This window comes from Ornithorhynchus anatinus, chromosome 15 (assembly GCF_004115215.2).
Source record: "Ornithorhynchus anatinus isolate Pmale09 chromosome 15, mOrnAna1.pri.v4, whole genome shotgun sequence".
NCBI classification, from domain to species: Eukaryota; Metazoa; Chordata; class Mammalia; order Monotremata; family Ornithorhynchidae; genus Ornithorhynchus; species Ornithorhynchus anatinus.
This window is the reverse complement of record NC_041742.1, coordinates 17208314-17228266: the sequence shown is the minus strand read 5'-3', so window position 1 is coordinate 17228266 and position 19953 is coordinate 17208314. Positions and strand designations below refer to the sequence as shown.

The 19953-nt window shown below is 51.1% G+C and overlaps 1 protein-coding gene and 1 long non-coding RNA gene across 6 annotated transcripts; one reads left to right on the top strand and one right to left on the bottom strand.

Annotated features, from left to right (window-relative positions):
* The first annotated feature begins 190 nt into the window (after positions 1 to 190).
* Positions 191 to 8114, top strand: LOC120638847. Of its 3 annotated transcripts, none has more exons than XR_005660846.1 (5): positions 191 to 614; positions 777 to 1718; positions 5053 to 5134; positions 6801 to 7135; positions 8028 to 8114. It is a non-coding gene; the product is annotated as an uncharacterized LOC120638847 (long non-coding RNA). The 3 variants fall into 3 exon arrangements; XR_005660847.1 differs by having other exon boundaries at positions 191 to 944; positions 1678 to 1718; XR_005660845.1 differs by having other exon boundaries at positions 191 to 1718.
* LOC114816960 (APC membrane recruitment protein 1-like) lies at positions 7555 to 19601 on the bottom strand. Of its 3 annotated transcripts, none has more exons than XR_005660843.1 (3): positions 17252 to 17849; positions 16838 to 17065; positions 7555 to 8110 (listed from the first exon to the last, which is right to left on the bottom strand). XR_005660843.1 is itself a non-coding variant. In XM_039914209.1 (3 exons), exons 1-2 carry the CDS (start codon positions 19366 to 19368, stop codon positions 17290 to 17292), a joined length of 357 nt encoding a protein of 118 aa, XP_039770143.1. In that variant the 5' UTR covers positions 19369 to 19601; the 3' UTR covers positions 16196 to 17065; positions 17252 to 17289. The 3 variants fall into 3 exon arrangements, 1 of the variants encoding a protein (XP_039770143.1); XR_005660844.1 differs by having other exon boundaries at positions 16838 to 16892; XM_039914209.1 differs by lacking the exon at positions 7555 to 8110 and adding an exon at positions 19073 to 19601 and having other exon boundaries at positions 16196 to 17065; positions 17252 to 17350.
* Positions 19602 to 19953: the final 352 nt, after the last annotated feature.

Here is a 19953-nt window from a genome sequence, read left to right as displayed (position 1 = left end):
GGCCTGGGAGTCAGAAGGTCACGGGTTCTCATCCTGGTGCCGCTGCGCGACCTTGTGACCTTCACTTCTCTGGGCCTCAGCTCATCTGTAAAATGGGGATTGACACTGAGGGCCCCACGTGGAACAGGTTCCGTGTCCAACCCGATTTGCTTCTATCCACCCCAGTGCTAAGTACTTTCATTCATTCAATCGTATTTATTGAGCGTTTACTGTGTGCAGAGTAGTAAGCACTTAACAAATACCATGATTATTATTAGCAGTAGTGACATACCGCTCTTTTGCCGTCTATTAATCCTCCACACACCTGCCCACTCACTTCATCCATTCACATGCCCAGGCATATTTCCCCCCCAGCTCCGGCCTGGGCATATTCCCATTCACTCTCCACTCACTCTCCTATTCACTCTCTGTCTCACACGCATACACACATATACATGCAAACGTACACACACACAAACACACACACACACTTTTTTCCTGGCATCACTGGACTTCGAACCTACAACCTCAAGGTCCGCAAAATGAACGCTCTGTTTGTCATCCTCACCTTTACCTTTCTCCGTGTAACAGGAACAGCAAAATGTACCTATACGATCTTACTCTTCATCCGAAAGGTAAGTACAATTCTTAGGGGGGGTTTAGGATGACCTGAATGGGTCTTTACCATTTCCTTGTGGAAATCAGGGAAAACCACAAAAAATTGCCCCGGGAAACAGCCCCCTCCAACCAAAAGCACCCCAGCAACCACAAACCGTGTACATTTGTCTTCCTCACAGCTAGGAACGTCAGAGCAGTATGTGTTTGGGGAGAGGGAGATGGCTTCAGAGACGGGATTGTCACTTCTGTCCATCTGGGGAGATCTAGAAGACCCATACCTGGTAACGGTCTGACTGTGAGACCCAGGCGGCTACGTCTGCAACGAGGGAAGACCTCTCCAAAGCCAGGTGCCTGATTTTTCTCAGTGACGGAGTGTCGACGTCTGAGCGTTTCTCATTTATTCCACCCGAGGACCGGAAGCCAAGGCTAGAATTTCACCTGCTTTTCTCTTACTCAGTTGTTTCTTGCTGACCCTAATGTTCAGTTTCCTTTCATTCCTTTAATAGTTTACCGGCATTTGGTCATTGCTGTGCTTTTATTTCTGTTAAGGGGGAGGGAGAGTGTTTCAGTTCTTTCTTGGGTCGGGTCATTTTTGTACAAGCCCGCAGACTGTCGACGGTTTCTCTACTGAGAATGGTGGGAGTATTTTCACCAGTTTTATATCTCAGATAATCCCGTTTGTGCCTTTTTGAATTTGTATAAATATCTGTAAATTAAATGAAGGGCTCATTCCGGAAAGGGTGGTAGACCCTTCAGGAAATTCTGGTGCTGCCAGGGAAGAATCATTTTAAGCCTCCTCTGGAAAAACCTAAAATTCATTCAATCATATTTATTGAGCGCTTACTGTGTGGAGATATATATGACATGTCTGTGTCCGATTTGGCAGAGTCACGAATGGTCACTGCCATAGATGAGAAGGGCACACTTTGAAAGGACTGTGACTTAAAAAAAGACTAGTAAGCTGGAAAGACTAATTTCTTTTTACTTCCCCCCAAATAATTTTATATTCTTCTTTCGGTCCATTCTCTTCCTTCGCCGTTGCCACCACCGTCACCCGTTCTCGTCGCGAGCTGACCTCAGCACTCGTAGGATCCGCTTTACGCAGAAGATTGAGGCAGGAGGTGAGAGGTGACCAGCACATATTGGAAATTGAGAGTTGGGAATCGGAAAAGTATCCGTTGGCTCCCTTGGGGTTTCTTCTCCCACCTCCCCAACTCTCCTAAGTCAATGGCATTTATTGAGTACTTACGGTGTGCAATTAATTGATCAATCAGTGGTATTCATTGAATGCTTACTTTGTGCAGAGCGCTTGGGGCAATACAATACAATAGAATTAGCAGACCCATTCGCTCCCCATACGAGCGTACAGTCTAGCACTGTACTAAGCAGTGTGACTTGAAGAGATCAAGGGCGTGGGACTCGGAAGGACCTGGATTCTAATCCCGGCTCTGCGATTGCTAGCTGCCTGACCTTGGCCATGTCACTTAACTTTTCCGTGCCTCAGTTTCCTCCACCGTAAAACGGAGATGCCTGTTCTCCCTCTTACTGAGGCTGTGGGTCCTTTGCGGGACAGGGACCGTGTCTGACCTAATTTAACTTTTACCTAGACTGAGGCTTAGAACAGTGTCCGACAGGTCGTAAGTGCTTAAGCGATACCTTTTTTGTTGGTGTTTAAAGGTGATTGGGAGAGTAAAATACCACGGCCCGTGTGTGGCCTAGTGGATAGAGCAAGGGGCTGGGAGTCAGAAGGACCTGGGTTCAAATCCTAACTCCACCACTTGTCTGCTGTGTGACCTTGGACAAGTTATTACACTTCTCTGTGCCTCCTCTGTAAATGGGGATTAAGACCGCGAGCCCCATGTGCAACAGGGACTCTTTAGAACCTGATTGGCTGGAATCTTTTCCAGTGCCTGGCACACGGGAAGCACTTAACAGATACCACAGCTATTAATTATTAGCAGCCCATCCCTTCCCACAGCACGGGCCCCTTTTGCGGCCCAGGCAGTCAAGACCGGGCTCTTGGTCTCTGGCCACGGCTTCTCTCGCTTCGTCGAGGACTGCTAGTGCCTGCTGGTTACGGGCCCCCAGGCGGGCCCAGGCTTCAGCGTTTCTAACTAAAGTAGCGTGGCCTTGCGGAAAGAGCACGGGCCCGGGAGTCAGAGGATCTGGGTTCTCATCCCAGCTCCTCCACTTGCCTGCTTTGTGACCTTCACCTCTCTGGGTCTCAGTTTCCTCACCTGTAAAACGGGGGTTCGGTACCTGTTCTCTCTCCTATTTAGACTACGAAGCCCGTGCTTCGGGGACAGGGACCGCATCCGGCCTAATTGACTCTCGCCTTCCCCGGCGCTTAAAACCGTGTCCGACACGTGGCGAGCGCTTCAAAACTATCACTGAGCGCAGCCCGAACCGAAGGCTCGGGCCCAGCCCTCTCCGCACTAATCTGTACTCTTTCGCCGTGGCTGGAGCACATCCTTCTCCCTCGGGACCGTCCACCTCGGCCTCTACTCCCTCGGGCCCGGCCCGGCTCTTCCCTTCGCCCGCTTGGGTTTCCCCTTTTACAGATGAGGGAACTGGAGGCACAGAGGAGGGTAGTAACTTGCCCAAGGTCACACGGCAGACAAGTGGTGGAGTTAGGATTTGAACCCGGGATATCGAACCGTCCCGGGCCGGCCCGGACCTCGGACCTGATGCGGACGAGCGGCCAGGTGTTAGCCGAAGGCGAGGGCTCCGCGAAGGCCGGCGGAAGGCTGGCTGAGGCCGAGAGGCGGAGAGGCCGGGGAGAGGCCGGCGCCTGCCCGCTCTGCTCTTCGCTCCCGGGACTTGTCGAGGCCGCTGGCCGGCAGAGGGCCTTGCTCCGGCTGCTCCTGCTGCTGTTGCTGCTGCTGCATCCTCTCCATTTGTCTCTGAGGCCTGGTTCAGTTCACCTGACCAGCCCCCCCCCCCCCCCACGCCCTCTTTCCATCACCCCCAAACCCCATCTCTGCCCTCTGACCTCTTTCCCTCACCCCCAGGCCCTTGTCTCTGTCCCTGCTCTTTTTCCATCACCCCCAGACCTCTGTCTCTACCCACGCCCTCTTTCCCCAACCCCAGACCCCTGTCTCTGCCCCTGCTGCCTTTCCATCGCCCCCAGGCCCTTGCCTCTGCCCCTGCCGTCTTTCCATCACCCCCAGGCCCCTGCCTCTACCCACGCCCTCTTTCCCCCACCCCCGGACCCCTGTCTCTGCCCTCGTTCCCTCACTCCCAGACCCCTATCTCTGCCCCTGCCCTCTTTCCCTCACCCCTAGATCCCTGTCTCTCCCCACGCCCTCTTTCCCTCACCCCCGGACCCCTGTCTCTGCCCCTGCTGTCTTTCCATCACCCCCAGACCCCTGTCTCTATCCACACCCTCTTTCCCCAACTCCTAGACCCCTGTCTCTGCCATCTTTCCCTCCCCCACCCAGACCACTGTCTCTGCCCCATCCTCTTTTCCTCACCCCCAGGCCCCTGTCTCTCTCCTCTTTTCCTCACCCCCAGAACCCTGTCTCTGCCCTCTTTCCATCACCCCCAGTCCCCCCCTGCCCCTGCCCCCAGTGGGGAGAATAAGAATCGTGCAGAGATGCTCTCCAAACCGCAATAATAATAATAACGGTACTTGTTAAGCGCTTACTATTTGCCAAACACTCTTCTAAGCTCTGGGGTAAATGCAAGTTGATCGGATTGGACACGGTCTCTGTCCCACGTGGGGCTCACTGTCATAATCTCCATTATGAAGATGCGAAGTGACTTGTCCACGGTCACCCGCAGACAAGCAGCAGAGCCGGGATTAGAAACCAGGTCCTTATGACTCCCACGCCTGTGCTCTATCCACTAGGCCACGCTGCTTCTCGACAGTCTTAAATGATAATGGGCACTAGCAGAAAGACACGGGTGAGAAAATGTAAGAGGTGTTCATTAAAGGAGCAGACAGAGACAGACCCCTGACCCCCGACCCCCTCCCTACATACCCATTCTCAGGGATGGATGTTTACCTACCCAGTGGTCCTGGGTCAGGACAGACCAGAATTTAAGTGGCGGGAGGCGGGTTTAGGGTGGCTGTCGGTATGGTCTTCAGCCGGCTTGTTCCCCGCTCGGTCCCACCCGGGAAAGAGTGGGAGGCGGGGGAATGGGCAAAAGGCCATCCGGCGTTGTTGAGGCTGTCATTGGCCACCCTAGAACAGTCCAGAACGTTCAGGGTCTGTCTCGCCTCTCGCCTTGGAGATTTTCAGATGTGTTTGGTCCTGAAAACCCCAAGGGGGAAACACGTTTAGCTGAGGTGCCTCGCAACCAGTGGGAAGGGGCGGGTAAGGAGGAGGGCAAAAGGCAGAGTAGCCGTTTGATGCGGGGGATTAGATGAGATAGGAACTCGTCCGGTGAACGGGGCAGAGGTTGGACCTTTCACACGAGGCCTTTGAGTGATGGGCGGGTTTCTGTCCCCAGAGCCGTCCGCGGGAAGACCGAAGGCCGGCGACCCGGTTCCAACCTCCCGGCAGCTTCCGCGCCACGGACCGCCGCCAACGAGGTACGGGCCGGCGCCCGGCTTCTGATTGCTGGGTTGTGGGGGGCTCCCGGCATGAGGTGTCAGCAGACGCTCACACCCCGGGCTTGCTGAGGTCGGAACTCTGGCGCTTAACGAATACCATTAAAAAAAAACGAACAGACTTGGGCCAGGTCCCCACGGGGATTTCTGGCCCAACCTGTGCTGTCTTTCCTGCTCTTCGCCCATAGATGCCAGGGTTCCGCCCGCCTGCAGCCTCAGTTACCTCATCTGTAAAATGGGGGCCAGATCCTACTCCCTCCTGTTTCGACTATGAGCCCCCTGTGCGACAGAGATTGTGTCTAACCTGATTATCTTGTATCTACCCCAGAGCTTAGAACAGTGCTTGGCACAGAGAAACGCTTAGCAAGTACCGAAGCAGCGTGGCCCAGTGGATAGAGCACAGTCCCTGGAGTCGGATGGGCCTGGGTTCTAATCCCTGCTCCACCTCTTGTCTGTTTTGTGACCTTAGGTAAATCTCTCCACTTCTCTAGGCCTCAGTTGCCTCATCTGTAAAATAGGGAGTAGGACTGTGAGCCCCATGTGAGACATGGATTGTGTCCAACCTGATTAGCTTGTATCTACCCCCAGCACTTAGTACAGTGCCTTGCACATAGTAAGCGCTTAACAAATACCATTGAGAAAATAATAACGGTTCTTATTATCTGGCTGCTGGTGTAGACTTGGCTGTCTCCGTAGGGCAGCGCAGAGTGACTCCTCTCGGACTCCATCTTTTCGCAGAGAGCCGGAGATGGGGTTGTTTGGGAGCCCCGTTCCCTCCGGCCTCTCCTCGGTGGGATCCCTTCGCTCGCCGGGCAGCGGGAGGGTGGGCTCACTCAGGAGGGGTCCCGGCCCCCGCTGTGGGTCGGGGGGAAGGAGCCCGGCTCTGGGAGTCGGGAGGCCTGGGTTCTAGGCCCGGCCCCGCCTGCCGGGTCTTGTGCAGGTGGACGGACCCGGCGGGTGTCCTGAAAATTCTCTGGCTTGACACGGGTGGCAACGACTGCAGTGGTTACCAAGGCAACACCTCTCTCCACATCCTGTCCCTAACCCAGCTTTCTGGCTTTTTTTTCCCAAAAAGCCTCCCCACTGGAAGCCTCTCCCTCCCCAACCCTTAGGTCCCGCATGGGGCTCACGCAGGAGGGACAACAGGAGAACTGAGGCTCAGTGAAGTGACTCGCCCGAGGTCACAAAGCAAGCCGTGGGCAGAACCAGGATTGGAACCCAGGTTCTCTGACTCCCAGCCCTGTGCTCTAGGCCCTGCTGCTTCTTGGAGACTTGCTAGCTCTGTGATTTTATGGAAAAGGGCAGAAAAGCTCCCAGAGGAGCACATTCCTCTGTACTGCCTCCCGCCCCCGGCCCGGGAAGAGATCGACCCTTGTCTGCCACCCCCCTTTGCCAGGAATCCTCCCGAGGGCCCAGAAGGGAGGCGTTCCCCCGGACGGGTGAGCGGTAACTGCTGAAGTCTAGGGGAACAGATGGGGAAACTGAGGCACAGAGCAGTGAAGTGACCCGCCCCAAACTCCCACAGCAGACAAGCGCCACCTCAGGCTCCACTGCCCCCCAGCGTCTGTCACCGTCGTATTTCCCGAGTGCACGGCTGACCTGAACAAAAAACCATTTTGCGGAATGACAGCTGAAACAACTTTTTAAGTCCACAGGGAGACGTGCAACATTCGGGTTTTCGCCAGTCCGGTTTTAGTGCCCGAGCACAGTTTGCCACGTGGCAGGTTTGGGTCGCGGTAGACACTGACGTACATTGCGTTCGGGTGACTCGTCCACGGCCAGCTAACAGTTGACCTGGTTTTCCTCCGGCACGGGCGGCGATTCCATCCGGAGACGGCGACGCTCCCGACGAACGGCGCTCTCTCTCCCGCTGCCGTCCGGACCCGGGCAGGTGACGGGACCCGATCGCTCGACCCGCCGGCTCACCGCCCCTGCCCTCACCGCCACCCTGCCGCTGGCCTCTTCCTCCTCCAACCGTCCTGGGTAAGAATGGCCTTTTTTGGGCATGATAACTGGTATTAAGCGCTACTAGGTTTCGAGCCCTGGGGCTGATGAAAGTTAAGCGTGCCCTACATCCTGGCTCGGTCTAGGTAGGAGGGAGATCGGGGGTCGAATCCCCATTTTGTGGCCGAGGGGGCGGGACGCGAGAGGAACGGAGAAGTGAAGTGACTGGCCCGAGGCCGCACGGCAGGTTCGTGGCAGAGACGGAGGGAGAAGCCAGGTCCTCCGACTCCCGGGCTTGGGCGCCATCCAGCGAGCCGCACGCGCTACCCTCGGGTGGCAGCAGCCGACCGGTTCTCAGCCGGGGGAGCCGGCCGGCTCGGGGACGGCATCGGCCGTCTTCCCTGTCTACGGCCCGCCAGCCCAGAGCACCTTTATAAAGCACAGAATGCCGCAACCAATTAGCGCATACAACATTTATTTTGAAATAGTCCTTCTACCCCTTGTTAGGAATTACATCATCAAAACACTTTATGACAGTGAAAATAGCTTTTACCCGTTTCGGCCCTTACTCCATTAAAGATGCAAAAATGTGCAATCAGTTTGAAAACTAGGTTGCGTTTATTTACTCTCCCGTGAAAAGTCCCAGATTAAAAAACAGGCCGAAACCAGCGTTGAGGGAATCGCTACAGCTGTTCCTCCTCCCCATCTCCCCCACAAAAAAAAATAACTTGCAAAAATAGTTTTCCATTTTAAATGCATTTTTTAACCAAGTACATCTTTCTCTCTTCATGATATTATAATCTGAAAATCTTTAAAAAGCCATAATTTACTTCCTTGGAAAAAAGGCAGCCAGGCGTGGCTTTTCGGCGGGAAGAAATACGTATTTCCTGAGAGTTCATTCTCTTTAACTCGACGTTCCGGTTTTCCGTAGGTTTCCCGAGGGCCTCGACGGCCTCCCGCGCCGCTTGCAGTTGCTCGGGTGTGGTTAAGAGATGCTGACATCCGTCTCTCTAGCTGGTAAAAAAAAAAAAAGGCAGCAGGAACCAATTCGGCCCTACCTTTAAGCCTCGGAAAACATCACGCAGAGTGGACCGAGAGTGCTCCCCCGAGGTGAAGGGAACCACAGTGGGGAAAAAAGGCGGTCACGATAAGGGTGCTGCTAAAGTGGATCAGACAACCCTCCCTCAGAAGGAGCGAGTGAGCAGGTGGCTCGGAGGGCCCCGTGTCATCCACGGGACTTGGCCAAGGGAAGCGCCGGCCCAGGCGATGACTACGGTGTGGACGGCCAGGAGTCTTATTGCCGAGAGGCCGACCATCAGGCCTCTAGACCCTTTAGAATTTACTGAAGCCAGTTGATCCTAAGCCCTTCTAATCGAACCCCAGATATTTTCATTATTTCAGGGTCTGCGGAAACTCAACGTAGCCGAAGGCCCATTACTAAAAGCGAGACCGGAGTCCGAGATAGCAGCTGCCCGGATCCGTGTCTCCCACTCTCGGCCAGAGCAGGTAGGGTAAGCCCCGTGCCGCTTTTTGTTACCGGCAGACTCCGTGGAAACCCCCCCCAAGGTAGCACTGCTGAGAGTGGGGAGGGATGGCCCAGATTAGCAGGACCTCCAAGGCGAATCAGTTTGATTCCTTTCTCCTCCAGTTCAACCAGACCTGAAAGATCAATCAGTTTTATCCCTTCTTCCTCCAGTTTAATAGGACCTCAGAGCTAAGTCTGTTATATCCCTTTCTCCTCCAGTTTAATAGGACTTGAGTTGTCAGTTTTATTCTTCCCACCTCCAGTTTATTTAATAATAATAATAATAATAATAATAATAATAAACAGTTTTACCCCTTCCTCCTCCAGCTTAGTAGGACCTCAAAGCCCAGTCAGTTTTATTCCTTCCTCCTTCAGTTCGGGAGGACCTCAAACTCAGTCAGTTATATTAGTTTTCCTCCAGTTTAGCAGGATATCAAAGCAAAGTCAGTTTTATGCCTTCCTCTTCCAGTTTAGGAGGACCTCAAAGCTAATATGATTTTATCCTTTCCTCCTCCAGTTAATTAGGACCGCAAACATAATCAGTTTTATCTCTTCCTCCAGTTTAGTAGGACCTTAAAGATGAGTCAGTTTGATTCTTCCTTCTCCAGTTTAGCAGGACCTCAAAGCCAAGTCAGTTTTATACCTTTCCCCTCCAGTTTAGTGGAACCTCAAAGCTCGGTTCGTTTTATCCCTTCCTCCTCCAGGCTAGCAGAATCTTGAAGCTGTCAGTATTATGCCTTCCTCCTCCAGTTTAACAGGACCTCAAAGCTAAGTCAATTTGATTCCTTTCTCTTCCAGTTTAGCAGCACCTCAAAGCTAAGTTGGCTGTAAAGCCTTGTTACACTGGAGGACAAAGCAACAAAACTCATTTAGTTTTATTCCTTCCTCCTCCAGTTTAACAGGACCTCAAAGCTAAGTCAATTTGATTCCTTTCTCTTCCGGTTTAGCAGCACCTCAAAGCTAAGTTGGCTGTAAAGCCTTGTTACACTGGAGGACAAAGGAACAAAACTCATTTAGTTTTATTCCTTCCTCCTCCAGTTTAGCAGGACCTCCAAGCTAGTTTTATTCCTTACTCCTCCAGTTCAGGACTTCAAAGTTGTCAATTTTAGCCATTTGTCCTCCACTTTAGGAGGGCCTCAAAACTAAGTCCGTTGTAGCTCTTCCTCTTCTAGTTTAATAGGATTTCAAAGCTAAGTCAGTTTGATTCTTTCCCCTTCAAGTTTTGTTAATAATAATGATAATATTATGTATTACTTTTATCCCTTCCTGCTCTAGCTTAGCAACACCTCAAAGTTATGTCATTTTTATCCTTTCGTCCTTCCAGTTTAGCAGAATGTCAAAGCAAATTCGGTTTTGTTCCTTCCTCCTCCAGTTTAGCAGGACATCAAAGCTAAGTCAGTTTTATTCCTTTTCCTCCAGTTTAGCAGGACCTCCAAGCTAAGTCAGTTTGATGCCTTTCTTTTCCAGTTTAGCAGGAACTCAAAAGGTAAGTCAGTTTTTGCCTTCCTCCTCCAGTTTAGTTAATAATAAGTGACAGCTTTATGCCTTCCTTCTCCAGCTTAGTAGGACCTCAAAGCTAAGTCAGGTTTTTTCCCTTCCTCCTCCAAGTTAATAGGACTTCAAAACTAAATCAGTTTGATTCCTTTTCCTACAGTTTAGCAGGACCTCCAAGCCAAGTCAGTTTAATGACTTCCTTTTCCAGTTTTACAAGACCACCACGAAAGGCTCAGTCAGTTTTAATGCCTTCCTCCTCCAGTTTAGCAGGTCAGTTTTATGCCTTCCTACTCCAGTTTACTAGGAGCTCAAAGCAAAGTCAGCTTTGAGGTCCTGCTAAACTGGAGGAGGAGGGAATAAAACTGAGTCAGTTTTATCCCTTTTTCCTCCAATTTAGCAGGACCTCCAAGCCAAGTCAGTTTTAATGCCTTCCTCATCCAGTTTAGCAGGTCAGTTTGATTTCTTCCTCCTCCAGCTTAGCAGCACCAGCAAGTTAAGTCAGTTTTATCCCTTCTTCTTCCAATTTAACAGGACCGCCAAGTCAGTTTTAATGCCTTCCTCCTCCAGTTTAGCAGGACCAGAAAGCTAAGTCAGTTTTATTCCCTCCTCCTCCAATTTAGCAGCACCCCAAAGCTAAGTCAGCTTTATTTCATCCTCCTCCAGTATAGCAGCACCCCTAAGCTGTCAGCTTTATTCCCTCCTCCTCCAGTTTAGCAGGACCCCAAAACTAAGTGAGTTTTATTCCTTCCTCCTGCAGTTTAGCAGAACCCTAAAACTAAATTTTATTCCTTCCTCCACCAGTTTAGCAGCACCTCAAAGCTAAGGCAGTTTTATCCCTTCCTCCTCCAATGTAGCAGTACCTCCAAGCCAAGTCAGTTTTAATGCCTTCCTCCTCTAGTTAAACAGGTCAGTTTGATTTCTTTCTCCTCCAGTTTAGCAGGACCACAAAGGTAAGTCAGTTTTATTCCTTCCTCCTCCAGTTTAGCAGGACCTCAAAGCTAAGTCAGTTTTATTCCTTCCTCTTCCAGTTTAGCAGCACCTCAAAGCTAAGGCAGCTTTATGCCTTCCTCATCCAGTTTAGCAGCACCTCAAGGCTAAGTCAGTTTTATTCCTTCCTCCTCCAGTTTAGCAGGACCTCAAAGCTAAGTCAGTTTTATTCCTTCCTCCACCAGTTTAGCAGCACCTGAAAGCTAAGGCAGTTTTATCCCTTCCTCCTCCAATGTAGCAGTACCTCCAAGCCAAGTCAGTTTTAATGCCTTCCTCCTCTAAACAGGTCAGTTTGATTTCTTTCTCCTCCAGTTTAGCAGGACCACAAAGGTAAGTCAGTTTTATTCCTTCCTCCGCCAGTTTAGCAGCACCTCAAAGCTAAGTCAGTTTTATTCCTTCTTCCTCCAGTTTAGCAGCACCTCAGAGCTAAGTCAGTTTTATCCCTTCCTCCTCCAGTTTAGCAGCATCTCAAAGCTAAATCAGTGTGATGCCTTCCTCCTCCAGTTTAGCAGGACCTCCAAGGTAAGTGAGTTTTATCCCTTCCTCCTCCAGTTTAGCAGCACCTCAAAGCTAAATCAGTTTTATCCCTTCTTCCTCCACATTAGCAGCACTTCAAAGCCAAGTCAGTTTTATTCCTTCTCCTCCAATTTAGCAGGATGCCCAAGCTAAGTTAGTTTTATTCCTTCCTCCTCCAGTTTAGCAGCACCTCAAAGCTCAGCCAGTTTGAGTCTGTACTCCAAGATTTTAGCAGTACCTCATAGCCAAGTCAGTTTTATACCTTTCTTTTCCAGTTTAAGCAGGACCATAAATGATCAAAGTCAGTTTTATCCCTTCATTCAGAGTTTAGCAGGACCTCACATATGTCAGGTTTATTCTCCCCTGCTTCAGTCTAGCAAAACTTAAAAGCCAAGTCAGTTTTATGCCTTCCTTTTCCAGTTTAGCAAGACCATAAATGATAAATGTAAGTCAGTTTTATCCCTTCATTCTCAGTTTAGCAGGACCTCACAGATATGTTAGGTTTATTCCTCCCTCTTCCAGTCTAGCAAGACCTAAAAGCCAAGCCAGTTTAAACCTTCCTTTTCCAGTTTAGCAGGACCATAAATGATAAATGTAAGTCAGTTTTATCCCTTCAATCTCAGTTTAGCAGGACCTCAGATATGTCAGGTTTATTCCCTCCTGCTTGAGTCTAGCAAGACTTAAAAGCCAAGTCAGTTTTATGCCTTCCTTTTCCAGTTTAGCAAGACCATAAATGATCAATGTAAGTCAGTTTTATCCCTTCATTCTCAGTTTAGCAGGACCTCACAGATATGTTACCTTTATTCCTCCCTCTTCCAGTCTACCAAGACCTAAAAGCCAAGCCAGTTTAAACCTTCCTTTTCTAGTTTAGCAGGACCATAAATGATAAATAAAAGTCAGTTTTATCCCTTCATTCTCAGTTTAGTAGGACCTCGCCGATAGGTTTATTTCTCCCTCTTCCAGTCTAGCAGGACCTAAAAGCCAAGCCTGTTTTATACCTTCCTTTTCCAGTTTAGCAGAACCTCAAAGCCAACTCATTTTTATTCCTTATTCCTCTCTAGTTAAGCACAATTCTCCAAGCTAAGTTAGATTCCTTTATTCTCCAGTTTAGTAGGACCTAAATTTAAAATTCTTAAATTTTTATAGGTTAAATTTTTTTAACAAATTTATATTCTACTCCATTTTAGCAGGACCTCAAAGCTATAGTTTTAGGCCTTTCTCCTGCAGTTTAGCAGCACCTCAAAGCTTAGTTAGGGTTCATTCCTTCCTCCTCCAGCTTAGCAGGACCTCCTGGGTAAGGCAGTTGAGGACATATCCCATCATCTCTTCCTCCTAGGAAGGAGTAGATTTTGGGCTACTCCTTTCTCTTAGGAGGAAGAGATGGTGTGAGTCCTCAACTGCCTTACCCAGGAGGTCCTGCTAAGCTGGAGGAGGAAGGAATGCCGGGTGTTCTTTATTAGGTATTTAGTGAAAGAGGAGATAAGGGTGTGCTAGGGAGCTATGGTGAGGAGGGAGGACAGAGTGGTGCAAGAGGGAAAAGCTCTGGGCTGGAGAGCCCAAGGGTGGAGGTTCTAATCTCACCTTTGGCTCTGAAAAAATAAAATTTTTAAGGAAATTGGAACAAGGCAAGGAGGGCAAGAGAGGGCTGTGTTTATTTTTTCCTCTATCTTTTTCAATTCTAAGGGAATTTCATTCTTTCCTCTGGCACTTTAACAGTTTAGCTAAGTCAGGTGTTTTTTTTTTTTTAATTTCCTCCTCCTCCTCCTCTACAGTAGGACCTCAGCACCTGTTTTATTTCTTCAGTTAAAACAGAGTTAAGTCAGTTTTATTCCTGCTTCCTCCAGTTTAATAAGACCTCATACCTCTGAGTTTTATTCCTTCCTCCAGTGTTTTAGAACCTCAATTCTAAGTCAACTTTTTTCCTTTCCTGCACTGTAGTAAGACCTCAATGCTAAATTACTTTAATTCCTTCCTCCTCCAGTTTAGCAGCACCTCAAAGCTAAGGCAGTTTTATGCCTTCCTCCTCCAGTTTAGCAGCACCTCAAAGCTAAGTCAGTTTTATGCCTTCCTCCTCCAGTTTAGCAGCACCTCAAAGCTAAGTCAGTTTTATGCCTTCCTGCTCCAGTTTAGCAGCACCTCAAAGCTAAGTCAGTTTTATGCCTTCCTGCTCCAGTTTAGCAGCACCTCAAAGCTAAGTCAGTTTTATGCCTTCCTGCTCCAGTTTAGCAGCACCTCAAAGCTAAGTCAGTTTTATGCCTTCCTGCTCCAGTTTAGCAGCACCTCAAAGCTAAGTCAGTTTTATGCCTTCCTGCTCCAGTTTAGCAGCACCTCAAAGCTAAGTCAGTTTTATGCCTTCCTGCTCCAGTTTAGCAGCACCTCAAAGCTAAGTCAGTTTTATGCCTTCCTGCTCCAGTTTAGCAGCACCTCAAAGCTAAGTCAGTTTTATGCCTTCCTGCTCCAGTTTAGCAGCACCTCAAAGCTAAGTCAGTTTTATTCCTTCCTGCTCCAGTTTAGCAGCACCTCAAAGCTAAGTCAGTTTTATTCCTTCCTGCTCCAGTTTAGCAGCACCTCAAAGCTAAGGCAGTTTTAATCCTTCCTGCTCCAGTTTAGCAGCACCTCAAAGCTAAGGCAGTTTTAATCCTTCCTGCTCCAGTTTAGCAGCACCTCACAGCTAAGGCAGTTTTATTCCTTCCTCCTTCAGTTTAGCAGCACCTCAAAGCTAAGTCAGTTTTATTCCTTCCTCTTTCAGTTTAGCAGCACCTCAAAGCTAAGTCAGTTTTATTCCTTCCTCTTTCAGTTTAGCAGCACCTCAAAGCTAAGTCAGTTTTATTCCTTCCTCCTCCAGTTTAGCAGCACCTCAAAGCTAAGTCAGTTTTATTCCTTCCTCCTCCAGTTTAGCAGCACCTCAAAGCTAAGTCAGTTTTATTCCTTCCTCCTCCAGTTTAGCAGCACCTCAAAGCTAAGTCAGTTTTATTCCTTCCTCCTCCAGTTTAGCAGCACCTCAAAGCTAAGTCAGTTTTATTCCTTCCTCCTCCAGTTTAGCAGGACCTCAAAGCTAAGTCAGTTTTATTTCCTCCTCCTCCAGTTTAGCAGGACCTCAAAGCTAAGTCAGTTTTATTCCTTCCTCCTCCAGTTTAGCAGGACCTCAAAGCTAAGTCAGTTTTATTCCTTCCTCCTCCAGTTTAGCAGGACCTCAAAGCTAAGTCAGTTTTATTCCTTCCTCCTCCAGTTTAGCAGGACCTCAAAGCTAAGTCAGTTTTATTCCTTCCTCCTCCAGTTTAGCAGGACCTCAAAGCTAAGTCAGTTTTATTCCTTCCTCCTCCAGTTTAGCAGGACCTCAAAGCTAAGTCAGTTTTATTCCTTCCTCCTCCAGTCTAGCCAGACCTAGGACCTCTAAGGCCTTGTTGAACTGAAGGAGGAAGAAGCAGAACTGACTTAGTTTTATTTCTTCCTCCTCCAGTTTAACAGAGCCTCAAAGCTAAATTAGTTTTAATCCTTCCTCTTCCAGTTTAGCAGGACTTCACAGCTACATCCATTTTATTTTATTCCTTCCTCCTCCAGTTTAGCAACAACACCTCAAAGCTAAGTCAGTTTTATTCCTTCCTCTTTTAGTTTAGCAGTACCTTAAAACTAAATCAGCTCTAAGTCTGCTAAACTGGAGGAGGAAGGCATAAAACTGACTTAGTTTTATGCCTTCCCCCTCCAGTCTAGCCAGACCTAGAACCTCTAAGACCTTGTTCAACCGAAGGAAAAAGAAACAAAACTTAGTTTTAGTCCTTCGTCCTCCAGTTTAGCAAGACCTCCCAACTACATCCATTTTATTCCTTCCTCCTCCAGTTTAGCAAGACCTCAAAGCTAAGTCAGTTTTATGCCTTCCTCCGCCAGTTTAGCAGGACCTCAAAGCTAAGTCAGTTTTATGCCTTCCTCCTCCAGGTTAACAGGACCTAAGTCAGCTCTAAGTCTTTGCTAAACTGGAGGAGGAAGGCATAAAACTGACTTATGCCTTCCTCCTCCAGTCTAGCCAGACCTAGGACCTCTAAGGCCTTGTTCGACTGAAGGAGAAAGAAACAAAACCGACTTAGTTTTATTCCTTCCTCCTCCAGTTTAACAGAGCCTCAGAACTAAATTAGTTTTAATCCTTCCTCTTCCAGTTTAGCAGGACCTCAAAGCTAAAGTCAGTTTGATTCCTTCCTCCTCCACTGTAGCAAGACCTCAAACCTAAGCTATAAGGTCTTGCTACATTGGAGAAAAAAAAGAATAAAACTGACTTGGATTTAAGGCCCTGCTAAGCTGGAGGAGGAAAAGAGAAAGCTGCCTAGCTGTGAGGTCCTGCTAAACTGGAGAAAGGAAGAGGAAATGAGGTGCTTTTATTCCTCCCTCCTCCAGTTGGGCTGGATCTCCAAGCTAAATCAGCTGTGCAGTCTTGCTAACCACTAAGAGGAGAGAATGAAACTGACTTTAGCGAGGTTCTTCTAACTGGAGGATGGACTAAAACTGACCCAGCTGATTTAGCTCTGAGGTCCTGCTAAAGTGGAGATAAGCAGGACCTCAAAGCTAAATCAGCTGTGAGAGCCTGCTAGACTGGGCGCAGAAGAAACTAAAAATAAAACTCTTTTCTTTTCTTTCCTTCCTCGTCCAGTTTAGCTGCACTGCAAAGCTACATCCGCTGTAAGGTCTTGATCAACCGAGGAGGAAGGAATAATACCGATTAAGCTTGGAGGATCTCAGGGTTTAGCCAGAAGTTCATGGCTAAATTAGTTTTATTCCTTCCTCCTCCAGTTTAGCAGAACCTCAAATCTAGGCAAGTTGTATTCCTTCCTTCTCCAGCTTAGCCCGACCTCCTGGATAAGTCAGTTGAGGATGTCTACCGTCATCCCTTTTTCTACCAGGAGGAGATGGTGTGAGTCCTTCAAGTGCTTTACTTATTAAATCCTGCTAAGCTGGAGAAGGAAGGAATACCAGGTGTTCTTTATGAATCATTTTTGTGCAAGTAAACCCAGAGTTTCGCTAGAGTAGCAGGGGATGGGGGGAAAGGCAGAGTGCTGCAGGAGGGAAGTGCCTGGCCTTCAGGGGCTGGGGGTTCTACTCCCACCTTGGGCTTCTGGCTGTGGAAAAATACAATTTGGGGGGAAATTAAAGCAAGGAGGGGAAGAGAGTGCTGTGTCTGTCTTTCTATCTTTCTGCGGTGAGAAAGGAAAAAACTCCTAGCAAAGACTTACCCTGAGGCCGAACGGATGGTTTCAGGTAAATCAGGGCAATCTCCAACACAGTTACCTAAAGGAAACATGCAAAGGGGATTCCTTGGATAAGTTGCTGTGTTCTTCGCCCCCTTTTTTTTCTTTCACAGTGGAGAGAAGAAGGAGTTGGCTGTAACTCCGAGCACAGTCATCCTTGGGCTAAAGCCGTATGTCCTATTTCACTCAGGAAAATCTCCCACGGTGCTTCACCTAAAGGAAAAATACCAGATGTGGCGGGAGATTCGGAGGGAAAAGGTTCCAGAGTCCAGATGCCCTGGGCTGTGTTCTGTCGACCACTCGCTGCTGCTGCTGCTGCTGCTGCTGCTGCTGCTGCTGCTGCTGCTGCTTCACAAGGCAGTACCTAGGAATAAACAAGTGCTTGGGGGGGTCACTCACCTTATCCTCTCTCTTTGGAGGAGAGGGGCTCTTCTCCGTCATGAGTCACGAAATCTCACGCCCACTGCCAGTGCCGACTGCCCGAATGAACCGCTGAGCCTGCACGGAAGGAGAAGAGTCATGAAAATGCATCTTAAGGACAAGAGGACGAGAGCCTTCTCAGAACGAGTGTTTCTCCTCCGAGGGATCCCAGGAGCCGGGACCCCCGCTTCTGCTAAAAAACAACCGGCGGACGAGTTCGGGGCGGCAGCTCGGGGCAGCTTTCCGATTCCCGTGGAGATGGGCCGCCGAGAACCCGAGACTCTCAGGGCCCAGGCTCCTCGGAGGGCGGCGGTGTATGTCAGCGAAGGGCAGGGTGCTAGCCGCTGACCAGCGGTAGACTGACCGCTAAGGAGAGTAAAAGAGACGAAAGACACGACTGTCGAGAGATCGCATGTGGGGATAAACACCGGGTCGGCAGCTGTGAGTGCTGAGTGGGAACAGGCAGAGAACAAACTGGGGAAGGTGTCCTGGAGGAGTGGGATACGAGAAGGCGGGGAGCGCTGCCCGACTGAGCCCCGGCTCCAGCCCGGGCTGTTGGGCTTAACCTGGCAAAGCCTGAGAAGCGTGACGCCTCCATTTTCCTAGCTGTAAAATGGGGCACGGGTTGGGGGGGAGATTAGAATAATACCTACCCTGACATTTCTGCGGAAAACCGGGACCACCGAATAGCACCCCGAATTCAAGTCCCGCCCCGCCTCCCGGTGGGCGGCCCCGGCCCGGTGGCGCGACCCCCGCCCTCCCTCCCTCCATCTGTAGAAGCGGAAGATGCCAGGCCTAGGAACCTCCTGCTGCCGCCGCCGGTAGGTAGAAAGCCGGGGCTGAGCTAATCCCCCTCCCGGGCCTTGGACTCCTGGGTTCTCCCGACCTCCTCCTCCACTGTGGGCAAACAACCCTCTATCGCTGACCCGTTCCCGGTCCGCTCTTCCTCCTCGCCATCATCCACGGCTGGGTTTAGCCCGATGACATGGTGTCCCCTGCGCTCTCTAGGGGGGCTCGCTATAGCACCCCCACCCCTCAGCTCAGGAGAAATGGGGGAAGAGTCCGTCCGGCCTCACTCCCCACCGTCGCTTCCTTTCCATCTCTTCCCCTCCTCTTCCTCCCAGGGTAGGAGACGTGAGAAGGTGAGGAGGAGGCGCCGACCCTGATGACGGGCGGGGGCGGAACCCCGCTCGCCCGAGGCTGAGCGGGGTAAGGCCGGAAGCTTGGGCTGTCGGCCCACTGGGCTCTTCCTGGGTCCACGCGGACCACGCCGGACTCCCCGTGGGCTTCCCCGGGGCCGCCCTGGGCGTCCGCGGGGCCCCCGCGGGGCCGGGGAGGCGCGGACCACGGCCTACCCGGAACACGACGGCAGCGGTGGCCGAGGAGAGGCCGGAGGGTCTCCCTCCTCACCGGAGGCGGGACGGGGGACGAGGGGACGGGGGCGTGAGGCTTCGCCGCGAGGGGTCTGGGCCCACAGACACGAGGGTCAGGCAAAATGAGAAAGCGGGGCGAAGGAGAAAATGGAAACGGGGAAGGGGAGGGAGATTAATAATAATTACGGTGTATTTTAAGCTCTATCTTTGTGCCAAGCACTAGTCTAAGGTAATCGGGTGGTCCCGTGTGAGACTCACACTCTTAATCCCCATTTTACGGATGAGGTAATTGGGGCCCAGAGGAGTTAAGTGACTTGCCCAGGTCACACAGCAGACGGGTGGCGGAGCCGGGCTTGGAACCCACATCTTCTGACTCCCGAGCCCGGGCTCCTTCCACTAAGCCACGCTGCGGACGTGGAGGGCTCACCTGCGTCGCCGCTGACCTCCGCTGCGGACCAGGACCTCTTCTTCCTCTTCCTCCTCCACTTCTTCTCGTTCCTCCTCCTCCTCCTCCTCCTCCTCCTGCACGGTGGCCGGCTGCCGCTGACGGGTTGTCCTCCGGTCCGGGAGGTCCGGCCGCTCCGCTCCTCCGCGGGGCCCGCGCGGCCCCACGCTTCGGCGGGGTTCGGGCCTGGCCACCCGCCTGCACCCAAGCCAGCCCTCCCGGATGGCGGCGGGGATTCCGGGGCGGCCACCGCGGGGCCGGCTGGGACCATCCGCCATCGTCGCCCCCGAGGCTGGGGCTTTGGCGGCCCGCCCCTCCCCGGCCGGAGCCCAGGCGAGACCTTCCCCGGCCCGGTTACGACGGCGAAGATTTCTTTCCCGTTGAGATCATAAAACCCACAGAATAATCTCTGAGATCCTACTGGGTGGCACCTTTATCGCTCGTCTGCTGTGTGCCCTAGGGCCAGTCACTTCACTTCTCTGGGCCCCAGTCACCTCATCGGTAAAATGGGGATCGAGACCGTGAGCCCCGCGTGGGACGGGGACTGCGTCCGACCGCATTTGCCCGTATCCGCTCCGGTGCTCGGTACGGTGCCCGGCACGCGGTAAGTGCTTAGTACCGCAGTTGTCGTCGCCGTCGTCGTCGACAGGCTCCAGTGCAGCAAACGCTGTCGGCGTCAGGGCCGGGGGATCGGTGCGGTCTAGCGGAAAGAGCACGATACCGGGAGAGCTGTGCCACCGGCCCGCTCTGTGAATCCGGCCGAGTTTTAGCCGCGATCTGCGTCGGGGGAAGGTTTTCCGGGCAGAGAGAAACAGCCCAACACCAGGGTCTGAGGCATCGTTCGAACTACCTTTCCGGATCCC

Excerpts from the sequence above, each read along its gene's own strand:
- LOC114816960 (XM_039914209.1), bottom strand. The coding sequence starts at position 19,368 with ATGGCGGATGGTCCCAGCCGGCCCCGCGGTGGCCGCCCCGGAATCCCC. Across the intron at positions 17,351-19,072 it reads GGAGGTCAGCGGCGACGCAG|GCTCAGCGGTTCATTCGGGC; the intron begins GTGAGCCCTCCA and ends CCTTCCGTGCAG.